General features: G+C 41.0%; 1 protein-coding gene across 5 annotated transcripts in view; it reads right to left on the bottom strand.

The window, feature by feature from the left end:
* The window catches only part of CPO (carboxypeptidase O), a 132,204-nt gene that overhangs the window by 33,184 nt on the left and 86,163 nt on the right, over positions 1 to 12,857 (bottom strand). For all 5 annotated transcript variants that reach the window (XM_072121056.1, XM_072121053.1, XM_072121055.1 and 2 more), the window contains exons 3-4: positions 8,486 to 8,561; positions 5,395 to 5,519 (exon numbers count right to left, since the gene is read on the bottom strand). In XM_072121056.1, coding sequence (XP_071977157.1) covers positions 5,395 to 5,519; positions 8,486 to 8,561 — 201 coding nt within the window. The remainder of the gene's footprint in view (positions 1 to 5,394; positions 5,520 to 8,485; positions 8,562 to 12,857) is intronic.

The following is a 12,857-nucleotide window of genomic DNA, read 5'->3' as shown; positions in this document are numbered from 1 at the left end:
ATAAGGGGTGGTATCCTGTTGTACTGTATCATTATATTATATGTATGACCAGGGCCGATTCTAGCATATTTGCTGCCTGAGGCGAATATTAAAATGCTGCCCCCCCCCACTCCCTGTTAAGTAAATCCTTAAACTTTACTAACAATTAACAACCCTACAGACAGCTCCCTGACACTGTGTGACTGACTACAGGATCTGAGAGGCATTAGTGGCATCTAGTACCTTATAGATGACAATCTCTTCCATCAGTAGAACTTTATTCCGGGTTCTCCAATCCATGACGTATCACTGCTGAATTCACAGCCAGATATCTTCAGCTGCGTGTAGGATCTCCACCCGGCGTCCCTAAAAATACCACAGTCACTTACAGTATAAAGTCTCCTGGAAAACAACACTGTGCTCCTAAATAATATATACCCCTCACAACACAACTGACCGCACGCTACCCCACATATAACACATCCCTTCATTATATAGGGATAAAATCTATATACATATAGCCCCCGCAGCTTAGTAATATACTGTACCCGATATACAGCCCCCCCCCCCCAGCTTAGTAATATACTGTATCCCATATACATCCCCCCAGCTTAGTGATATAGTGATATATAATATATACAGCACCCCCCAGTATAAAATGATTCTGGCCCCATATAATATATACTGAATCCCCCCCAGTATAAAATAATTATAGCCCCAAATAATATCTATAGCATCCCCCCCCAGTATAAAATAATTATAGCCCCAAATAATATATATAGCATCCCCCCAGTATAAAATAATTATAGCCCCAAATAATATCTATAGCATCCCCCCCAGTATAAAATAATTATAGCCCCAAATAATATCTATAGCATCCCCCCCAGTATAAAATAAGTATAGCCCCAAATAATATCTATAGCATCCCCCCAGTATAAAATAATTATAGCCCCAAATAATATATATAGCGCCCCCCCCAGTATAAAATAATTATAGCCCCAAATCCCCAAATAAAATATACAGAATCCCCCCGCCCCTAGTATAAAATAATTCTGGCCCCATATAATATCTATAGCATCCCCCTAGTATTAAACAATCATAGCCCCAAATAATATATATATAGCATTCCCCCCAGTATAAAATAATTACGGTATAGCCCCAAATAATATAAATATATATTGCATCCCCCCCAGTAATAAAGAAATAATTATAGCCTCCCCCCCCCCCAGTTTAAAATAATTCTGGCCCCATATGATATATATAGCCCCCCCCCCCCGCAGTATTAATTATTAGCCACAATTAATTAAATACATGAAAAATAATAAAATCATACTCACCTGCAGGCAGCTGCTCCCTCGGCGCGGCTCCGGTGTTCACGCGGCTCTCCTGTGAGCCGCGGCTCCGCACAGTGACACAGGCGGCGTGAGGTCGTGCCGCCTGTGCCACTGCTTAGAACGGAGCGACGCAGCTGCCGGAAAGGCGCTGCGTCGCTCCGCATATAAATCGCGCCTGTGTCTTAAAGAGACAGGCGCGATTTATTTAGCTGGTGGGCGATTCGGGCGTTAATGGACGCCCGAATCGCCCACTTTAGAGCGGCGAATTTCGCCGCCCTTTACAGGGACCCGCATTCTGCCGCCTGAAGCGAGATTTTCATCTCGCCTCATGGCAGATGCGGCCCTGTGTATGACATGCTACCTTAGGACGTACACCAGTCATGCCAACAGAAGTATTACCATACATTATATTGTAAAAGCGATCAAATAATAGCATTTTCAGGTTTCCTAAAAGGACTTTAAATGCAAGCAAGAAAGTTTTTAAAAGTTCTGAAAATCTAAAAAATGAAAAAAAAAGTACAAAAAAAAAGTTGCCAAGCCACGTCTGAAAATGTCCAAACCAATTAAAACACTGGAAATTGCAGAGCGCCGAGCTCAGCTTTCTCTTGAAATCTCAAAGACTGTCAATGAGAGTGCCAGATCACGCTGTGCTCAGCAATTTCTGAAACTCCCCTTGGCATGGAATGAAGAGGTAGGACACATGTTATACGATTCCATAAATTAGTGTGAATAGAAACACTGTTCTTGTGATCAGTTGGGGTCCTAGCAGTTGGCCTTTCACCGATCAGATAGTTATCCCCCTTTCCCAGGATATAATTACAAAACTTGGTACAACTCCATTAACACCTTTATTTAGCCATAGAACTTATAGGGGTATTCCAGGAATAAGCATAATTAATATTTACATGGATGATTAAATTCTAAGCATACACTCACCGGCGACTTTATTAGGTACACCATGCTAGTAACGAGTTGGACCCCCTTTTGCCTTCAGAACTGCCTCAATTCTGCGTGGCATAGATTCAACAAGGTGCTGGAAGCATTCCTTAGAGATTTTGGTCCATATTGACATGATGGCATCACACAGTTTCTGCAGATTTGTCGGCTGCACATCCATGATGTGAATCTCCCGTTCCACCACATCCCAAAGATGCTCTATTGGATTAAGATCCGGTGACTGTGGAGGCCATTTGAGTACAGTGAACTCATTGTCATGTTCAAGAAACTAGTCTGAGATGATTCCAGCTTTATGACATGGCACATTATTCTGCTGAAAGTAGCCATCAGATGTTGGGTACATTGTGGTCATAAAGGGATGGACATGGTCAGCAACAATACTCAGGTAGGCTGTGGCGTTGCAATGATGCTCAATTGGTACCAAGGGGCCCAAAGAGTGCCAAGAAAATATTCTCCACACCATGACACCACCACCACCAGCCTGAACCGTTGATACAACGCAGGATGGATCCATGCTTTCATGTTGTTGACGCCAAATTCTGAAATTACCATCCGAATGTCGCAGCAGAAATCGAGACTCATCAGACCAAGCAACGTTTTTCCAATCTTCTACTGTCCAATTTTGATGAGCTTGTGCAAATTGTAGCCTCAGTTTCCTGTTCTTAGCTAAAAGGAGTGGCACCCGGTGTGTTCTTCTGCTGCTGTAGCCCATCTGCCTCAAAGTTCGACGTACTGTGTGTTCAGAGATGCTCTCCTGCCTACCTTGGTTGTAATGGGTGGCGATTTGAGTCACTGTTGCCTTTCTATCAGCTCGAACCAGTCTGCCCATTCTCCTATGACCTCTGGCATCAACAAGGCATTTCCGCCCACAGAACTGCCGCTCACTGGATGTTTTTTCTTTTTCGGACCATTCTCTGTAAACCCTAGAGATGGTTGTGCGTGAAAATCCCAGTAGATCAGCCGTTTCTGAAATACTCAGACCAGCTCTTCTGGCACCAACAACCATGCCACGTTCAAAGGCACTCAAATCACCTTTCTTCCCCATACTGATGCTCGGTTTGAACTGCAGGAGATTGTCTTGACCATGTCTACATGCCTAAATGCACTGAGTTGCCGCCATGTGATTGGCTGATTAGAAATTAAGTGTTAACGAGCAGTTGGACAGGTGTACCTAATAAAGTGGCAGGTGAGTGTATATTTAATACATAATTAGTTGTTATTTAAAATTTGTTCCCCTTAATAGAAAAATATTGTAGACATACACTGTAACACTGGTGCTGGCTCTTTAATCAGTACATCAATTTTTCCTCCTGTTTAGACACATGACAAAAGATGGCTGCTGGTCACATGTCCACATCACATGCCCTGCACCTGCCTGGGCAGGTCATGTGATCATCACTATGTTTGGCTGTGGTGAGTAGGTTGCAGTGCATCCAGTATGGCCAGTGTGGTGAGATACATCTCATTGTGGTAATCAGCAGTGATGGCAGTTACACACATGGTAACAGAACAAGACATCGGGAGGAGCTGTTACTAACAACTGAGGCATCCTGTGCTGGCCATCTTGCAGATAACTCTGCCTACTTCAGAAAGCCCATAAAATTTTATGATTCAGAACAGCAAACTATTTAAGCTCCATTTTTTGTGATCAATGACATTAAGTTTTGTTTTATCCATTTATTTATATCAATATTGGCTTTCGTATCACAAATTCGTAATCCCAGAATACCCATTAAGGGCACATGAAGTAGCTTGCTTCTCCACCATCACTGTTATTGTCCTGGGTGCCCTATCAGTTTTCTGCTTGACTTTGGGCCAAGGAATCCATGACCAGGGGCAGACTGGCCTATTGTTGTGCCGGTGAAAACATTACACCTATTAGCTCCTCCCCGTGGTGTTGAGCGGAAGATGAGAGGGTTCACAATATGAGGGGGAGATGAGAGATCACAATATGAGGTGGGGGGATGAGAGGAGGCCACAATATGAGGTGGGGGATGAGAGGAGGCCACAATATGAGGCAGAAATGAGAGGTCACAATATGAGTGGGAGATAAGAGGGGCCACAATATGAGGGGAAGGTGAGAGGTCTCAATACGAGAGGTTGGCGAGGGGCCACAATAGGAGCCGGCAGAAGGTCTAATTGCTTTCAATAGGTCCTATATAATGCTGCACCTTAATTCTATGTTCACAAGATTAAATTACATTTTATGTGCATCTGGGGAATCTCCTCTCTGATATCTCAGTGAGGATGTTCCAGGAGGAGATTCTCCAGATGTGTCTAAAATGCATTTTAAAACACAATTCAGTATTGTGCACATGGTCTTAAGCTGCGGTCACATTATGTGTTTGCATTGCATTTTAAAAAACATTGCAAAACACATCTCAAAACACATCTGTGTTTTTTCTATCATTAATACTGATGTGTTTTGGTATGCATTTTACCTGATGCATTTGCTTGGTCTTTCAAAATGCAATGAAAACACATTCTAGAAATGTGGCCTTCAAATATACAGATAATATTTCCATGTAGCAGTATCAATTCAGAATCAATTTCACTGGTGGGCCCTAGTACCCCCCTCCCCCAGTCCAACCCTGTCCATGCCTACACAGCAGCATGCTTCAGACAGCAGGAAGAAGCTGCAAGACACTCGGGGAGGTCCCTGGAGGAATGACATTGCTTGTCTAGAAACGTAATTTAGATGTCATCTTAGACACCCGGAACATCTCAATTACATAAAAATAAACTGTGGAGCTTGTTACAGAATATCTGTATGAAGTACAGTGCTTTATCTCTTTATCACTACACCACTCCTGCAAGGTTTGAGGGCCTCGCCTACCTCAAGGACCCACCAGGGAATTCACCTGTGGGCCTGACCAAGCCTGTTTTGATTTACTGAATTTCTTTGGCTGCTTCAGTAATACTTCATACAGTAGCTAATGAGAAGTTAAAGAGTATGAAGGTCAGTATTTTAAGAGTATATTGTACTGCACATTGAGCCACAAAGTAGCTAAAAACATGCTTGATGTGCAGTCTCCACTTAAGCGTGTCACTCTGCATGACTGATATTCAATTTAACCTGAGGTCTGGAAGATTAAAACTTCGCAGCTCACATCAGTTGACTTACTTAAAAGATAGTGAACAGTGAAGCATGGCCTCTTTCACGGGCTGCAGAGCCATGGATGGAATCCTGACGTGCACTACACTTCTGACATTGATATCTTCTGGCTGCAGTGGTTTCCATAGATCCAACTGTTGCAAAATAATAATAATAAATCACACATCATGCAGTTTATGAACGGAACAGGGCACACAGTGAGTGATGTCTAAGAATTATGTTCATTAGTATTCACCATGTAGAAGGACAATCTGAGATTTACTGCTCGACATACATGCATGTCTAATTGTATTCCCTCCACATTAATTACTCTATGTCTGTAATTCAGTAGGAAGGTGAATCTGTAATAAACTGCTCAAATAAAAAGATCTGCAGTGGAACTTTGTAGATCTATAAAAGTAAATGTAGGAAGTTTTTCCGTTCTGTGTTTAAAATGGGCTTGATATTTCATTACATGTGGACTGTGTTCTCCTACAAGCAGACATGATCCAAAACCCAAAATAGTTTGTTTCTAGGGTCCAACTGAAGTCATGGCTGCCGTTCTTTTGCAGCTTTCCTCCATTGCTCAACCAGTCATCGGGACCTTGTGGTTGTATTGGAAAGTATTGTAATCATTATAGGAAAAGTAGCTGCTTTAAAGGAAACCTACCACTTGAAGTGGCAGGTTTCCGATGGCAATACCGAGCACCAGCTCAGGGTGAGCTGGTGCCGGAGCTTATTTTAGTTAGTGTTTTAAACCGCGGTATCGTGGTTTAAAACACTTTTTAAACTTTATAGCCGGCGCATGGAGGTACGCGCTCGGCGCTTACCATGCGCGCGGCTCTCATTCACTTCCTATGTAGCCGCGCGCACGGTAAGCGCCGAGCGCGTACCTGCCTGCGCCGGCTATACAGTTTAAAAAGTGTTTTAAACCGCGATACCGCGGTTTAAAACACTAACTAAAATAAGCTCCGGCACCAGCTCACCCTGAGCTGGTGCTCGGTATTGCCATCGGAAACCTGCCACTACAAGTGGTAGGTTTCCTTTAAGGGGTGATCATACACTACTGTTCAAAAGCATCTTTTTTTTAATGAAGCTAAGATTAAATGAATCATAAATACACTCTATACATTGTTAATGTGGTAAATGACTATTCGAGCTGCAAACGTCTGTTTGTTTGTTTTTTATAACATTTTTTTTTTGTGTGTTTTATACAAACAGTCACACTATATATACACGGCTCGCAGGCCGATGGTTACATATATTTCAAAGGTTCCATCAATTAGGTATCTGACTCGCAGGTCGTATAGTGAACAAGTATATATTCCATACACAGATAAAGGATTCATAAACAAGATTTCTAGTAACCGGATATCTTCTCAATAGCCACTTCGGCTAGATGTGCCCTGACAAGAATGTGTCTCTTAAATTTACTCCTAGTTGTCTATAACTATTCTGGTCCCTTTAGCTTAGACCACTTCCATGTAATCAGCTTCCCTTGGCCGTTTCATCTCCCTATCCAGGTAGGCCCCAGTTTCTGAGTGTCCCCCTAAGTTGTTCCTGTAGATACCATTGTGTTAGAGTAAATGGCTGGAAGATTCTGTCCCGGTCTTGGAGGGAAACATGGAGTGCCAAGAAACCTTTCCATCTCCTAAACTTCCCCATCAGCTTGGATTTGGCCTTTTCTACTTCCAACCTGAAAGAGTTGTGTCTTTTGTCCCAATACTTTTGACACCTGGGGCAAACGTCTGGTTTTAATGCAATATCTACATAGGTGTATATATGCCAAGGACCAAATTACTTGGGGAATAGGGCATATCCCTTCAGTTCTGCAGTTTAAGGATCTTTTGATGACCTTTAAAGGTCTTGGAAAGGCTCATGCATAAAGGAGAACCGATACAAGTGTATGAGGATTTCAAGGTTGGTGCATCCTCACATTCCAAAGGATGCAAAATGGGATGTTTAACAGTCTCTTAATGTTACTAATATGGAAGTTACCTATTGTAACATTAGACACATATAAAATAGGCATTTTATAATGTAGTCACTTAATTCTGCATTAGTCCCATTAAATATGCCACTAGGTAATCTAGGGAGGGGGTACACTATAGGTCCTGTCAGGCATCAGGGGTAGTGGAACCACTGGACCACTGCAGACGATGAGGTAAGCCGACACCTGGTAGCGGAGTCTAGGTTATACCTGGTTTTTACCAGAACCCGCCACAAAGCGAGTTGGACTTGCTGCGGTGGGGTGTGTCAACAGTTGCGGCCAAGGCGTGGTACAGGATCGTAAGGCAAAACCATGGTCAGGGACAGGCAGGAGGTCGAGACAGGCAGCACAGGATCAGAGTAGCGGTAGGTCAGGGCAGGCAGCATGGGATCGAAGTCAATAACGGAATGAGGGTTAGAACAGGAAATTGCAGAATAGGCACAAGACATTGATAACAAGGTTTCTCAATGACTATGAGGCACAAAGATCCGTCAAGGTGTGCAGGAAGAGGCTGGGAATGGGCAGTACCAATCAGTGGTGCGCTGGCTCTTTAAATCCTTGGGAGCCGATGTGTGTGCGCCCTAGGAGGCAGGGACGCGTGCCCATGATCCCTTAAGCATGGAGAGGGTTATGGGTGTGCCCGCAACCTGAGACATGGGTCGTCGGAGCACCCATGACAGGTCCCAGCAATTGCATGTCACCCCAAGCAAAGTCTGATTAAATGACATAACTGTGAATCATAATGACCCCATCTTCGTGTAAAAAATCTGTGTGAATTTTTGTCAACATAGTCCTTGGATTTTAATATATACAGTATATTGTATGTAGATTCCACATCTACAAGTGCTACATTGTGGAACTCATTTTTAAAGCCTGTTCATTCAATACAAATACATTCTTTTATATATACATACGTTCTTTTTTAAAAATTGGATTTTAATTTTTGTGAACAAAATAATATAGTATGCCAAATTATACAAAATACATAGATGTTGCAAATTTGCAATACTGTGCTTACATGAGGCATAATATCTATTTTTTTTTCACTTTGTTATTTCCAAAGACTCTATTAAAAATGCCAAGTATTAAACTAGATTATTCTGGACTAGTATAACTTGCCCTCCCACCTACCTGTAAAGAGCTACACATATGCTGAAGGCATACAACTTGGTCCTTGTGCTGTGGAATGATCTGTAAAACCTGGTCCCTAAACAAAAGAGAAAAATGATGGTTAGTACATAGGAAACATAATATAATTCATCTCCTTGTAGGTTATCACAATTCACATGGAAATGTGTCGTAATATGAAAGAGATTTAATGATGCCGTTTTAAGCCACCTCTTAAATAAAGTGTATACGAGCTCCTCCCCAGCCAGAGCCGACTATAATGAATCCTATGAATACATTCATGCCTTGCTCATTTAATAACTGTAACGACCTTGAACATTTCTGCACGACTCCTTTTCATCTCTCTTACATCTTAAATTCTCAGGCATGGTAATCTCTGCTAGAATTGATTTTTATTTTCAAAAACGAGAGGCGTACTTAACCCTCTAAGGGAACAATTAATGTGCTTATTACAGCGCTAAAGTTTAGCACTAAATCTGAGGCGTATCCCAGAGAGAATACAGTTTACATGGTCTCTCCAATTTAGAGGTTTTATAGCATTTGTAGGCAGATTGGTTTCAATATCTCTACTTACTGCACTAAAGGGCATGGATTTCCTGTATACAATCCCATCATACCATATAAAATGTGGCAAAATGAAAACAGGCCTTACACATCATATTTATCAGTTTTTTGTAGAAATCTTCTACAAATCTTGTCAATGTCAGAAATTTCTCCAGAAACATCAATAGAGATTAGATAGCTGAAGACTGCTTCCCCTAACCCCCAATCAACCCCCCCACCCCGCCAGCACACGATTACCATGAAGAGGAGGAGAAAAAAAACATGGGAACAGAGATAATCGAACCCAGAAGCAATCTGTTGAAATGACAGCAGTGTGTCCCAAATCAGCCAACCTTAAAGAAAACCTACCACCACGGATCAGGTGGAAGGTGCATCTATTGGACGCGAGGATAGCCCTTTTAAAAGCTAATCCTCATGTCCCCGCAATCTTTTAATAACTTTTATTTCCCTAATATGCAGATTTTCTAAAGAGGCTACTGGGGCGTGAATTTGCCAGAGCTGAGGCTACACGGTGTGAATGTTCCACGCCCAGTAGCCTGTTTGATCCTCTTAACCCCTTATAAAGGAATCTGGATTCCGCTTTGAAAGGGTCACCAAGTCGCTACTTCTTCGAGCAGTCCCAGTACTAGAGGTAGCTAGCAAACCTGGGACGGTTGGTGCTATGACAATGTGGCGCTCCGACCACATTGCTTGATTTTTTTCACTTTGTGAGTACATGGAATAAAACTAATTGAATAACTTGCATGATGATTATTTGTTCATTCACCTTGCTTCCTCTTCATATCGAATGCAAGTTGGCCTTTGCTTGGAAACATAGGAGGAGTCCATTGTGAACTGTGTACACAATCTGAATATGGTGTTGGATGTGCGCAGATATTTTTACTGTCATGATTGTGGAGATAAAATGATCCACTGGAAGGAATATACCGTATTTTTGAGACTATAAGACGCTCCTTACTATAAGACGCACTCCAGATTTAGTCTTCCAAAAAATGAAAAAATATATTTTACACCAATTAAAATATCCCTGTTGGTCGCACAGAAGTGCATCACCTGATGTCAGCACATCATCCGATCTCCATTACAGCGGTCAGTAAGGTCTGGCAGTGCTGGATCCTACTGACCTCTGGGCTATAGGACGCAGGAACTTTTCAGCAACATTTATTCTTGGTAAAAAGTGTGTCTTATAGTCCAAAAAATATAGTTCTTGTACTTAAAGGTGTATTGCAAACACTAACAGCCACATGCACCAGTTTTCTGTCAGACTTTGCATATTCTTTTATGTGCTTGCACATGTATTTTAAAAAGTTTCACATATTTTCCACATTATCATGCAAAGTCCGACATGTGTTGCACGTCCTATATTAAAAATGCACCAAAAAAAGGTTCCTGGAAAATAGGATATACAGTTTGCACTGTTTTTAGTAAATGTGGCCCGGAGACTTTTAACTTTTGAAGCTAACCTTCATACAGTCTCCCCCCTATGAGAGACGGTTTCTTGATTAAATACACTTCAATGAGAATAACTTTAATATTCATACTATATACAGTAAGTTGGCTGGTTATTATGTTTATTTTTATCAATATTCTTTTCTTGTTTTTTGCAAAGAACTTTACACTATACTAATATTTTACATAGTTTTATACAGTTCACTGAGCAATGCCTGGATATCATGTTATATGAATTGGAAGTTATTGTATAATACTGTATATAATTTTTAATGAATTTTTAACTTTGATTAAATGGTGAGCTTGAAGGCTCTTGGCATCTCATTCAACTGGGCATGGTCCTATAGAGAGCCATAGATATAATGGTCATATGTAAGAGTGTAGCTGCAAAGGACAGGAATGATGTATTTGGTAGATGTGACAGTGTGAACTAGGTAAAAAGTGATGCATGCTCGGCTGATGACATTGGCAGTGTTAAAAGCTGGCAAGTTCCTAAAGGAGTTGTTGGCTGTTACCCCTGTTTTACTGACAAGCAATACAGAGAAAGGGGACCTGGAACTGTGCAGATAAAGAAAGACATGGAACCTGCCAGGATTTCTGTTGGTAAATTGGTGATTAAAGAAAACATTGCCAGGTCACAGGTGTTTCCTTTGTCATAAACCAGCTAGTACATCCACTCCATGACATAGCTGACTCATTTGTATGGCCTGCCTTATTTCATCGTATGTATCAATAAGAGGTTGAAAAAAAGAGCTGACAGTTATTTATTGATCAGCTGTCTCATCTATTTCAGTCTTAATATTTAAGCCCTAACAAGTACATTTGCATTAACATTGAACTCAGCTATACCATAAAATGTTCATCCAACCATTTCAGCACCCAACAAGAGGTGGTTGTCTTGCTAGACCTAATCTTAGACAACAGACCTGCCAGGATATCAAAAGTACAGGTTGAGGTTCACTTGGGTAATACTGACCACAGATCCATTTATTTATAATTATCCTTTATTAATAGGGACAACTAAAATTCTGCACTTCAGGAGGGCAAATTTTCAGCATCTAAGGGAGGACCTTGAAAATCCTATAAAAAATTCTTTCTATATTATTATCATTGTATAGGAAGAATAAAATAAAATGAGTAGCTAATCTGAAGGCTAATAGTAAGAATAAAATAGAATTGGTCAGACTAATCTGATTATCCTCTATAAGAAGGCAAGTTCTAGACTGAGCCTGGTGAAGGCTGTATCTAGACTTTTCCAATGTATTTGATACAAGGCCACATAAAAGGTTGGAACATAAAATGAAACTGCTGGGACAAGGAGAAATTCTGTGTATTTCGGTCATCATTTTGCCCATCATTAATGGCACATTCTCAGATAGGGTTGAAGTTACTAGTGGAGTACCACAGTGCTCAGAATTTGCCTCCTTCTTTTTAATATTTATCTTAATGATTTTTGATGGTTTACACAGTGGAGTTTTGATATTTACAGATGAGATTTAACTCTGTAAAGAAATGACTACAGAGGCATAAATAATACAATTAAAACAGGATTTGTGGAACCTGGAGGGTGGGGCGTAAAAATGGCTAATTAAGTCTAATGTAAGTAAGTGTAAAGCTTTTCACTTGGACTGAGGAAATGAGAAAGTACAACTATATTAAAAATAGTAAATTCCTCGGTAGAGTTACAGCAGCAAAAAGAATTAAATTATGGTAGACATGAATGCTCATGAATAGGACATAGTTCTGCCCTTAAACAAATTCCTGGTCAGGGAACACCCCCTAAATTGTGTCACAGGGAGGCTAGCGCAGCTGCACCACAAAATGGTTGAGTCCAACACAATAGTGGAACAAACACTTCTTAAATACCTGTGCAAGCTGTTTTAGCCTAGAAGAATGTGCATAGTTTTACAAAAGTGTGGGGGAAAAAGCCCTTATTAAATGTGCCCCAGTATGTTGTGTGTAGTGTAGTACTGTGGGAGGGGCTCAGGAGTAGATGTCACTTCCTTTCCTGTATCTCTCCCTAAAAAAAATGAAAGAAACATGTCCCTCCCATCCGACCTGTTCCATTAGTAGTCTACAACTAGTTATTTAACTATTACACGTATAATGCTACAAAAATGATTGTTATTTGTTGGATTTTGACAATGTTTATCTTGTACCAAGTGAAATTCTGAATTGACTGTTGCATGATGAGATGAATTTAGGCTACTAAGCCCATGGGAAGGGCAATCCTTCAACATGGTTCCTTAGAGGTTTTTTTCCTGTCCTGACATTGTGGGATGACTCTTCATGGGTTGGAGGTTGCCCATATTTAAAGTTTCTGCCTCAACATTAAAATTTCTCAATAATATGTTCATGGCTT

This window comes from Engystomops pustulosus, chromosome 8 (assembly GCF_040894005.1).
Source record: "Engystomops pustulosus chromosome 8, aEngPut4.maternal, whole genome shotgun sequence".
In the NCBI taxonomy this organism is placed as follows: domain Eukaryota; kingdom Metazoa; phylum Chordata; class Amphibia; order Anura; family Leptodactylidae; genus Engystomops; species Engystomops pustulosus.
Note: the sequence above shows the minus strand (reverse complement) of the source record. Positions and strands in the feature narration are given on the sequence as shown.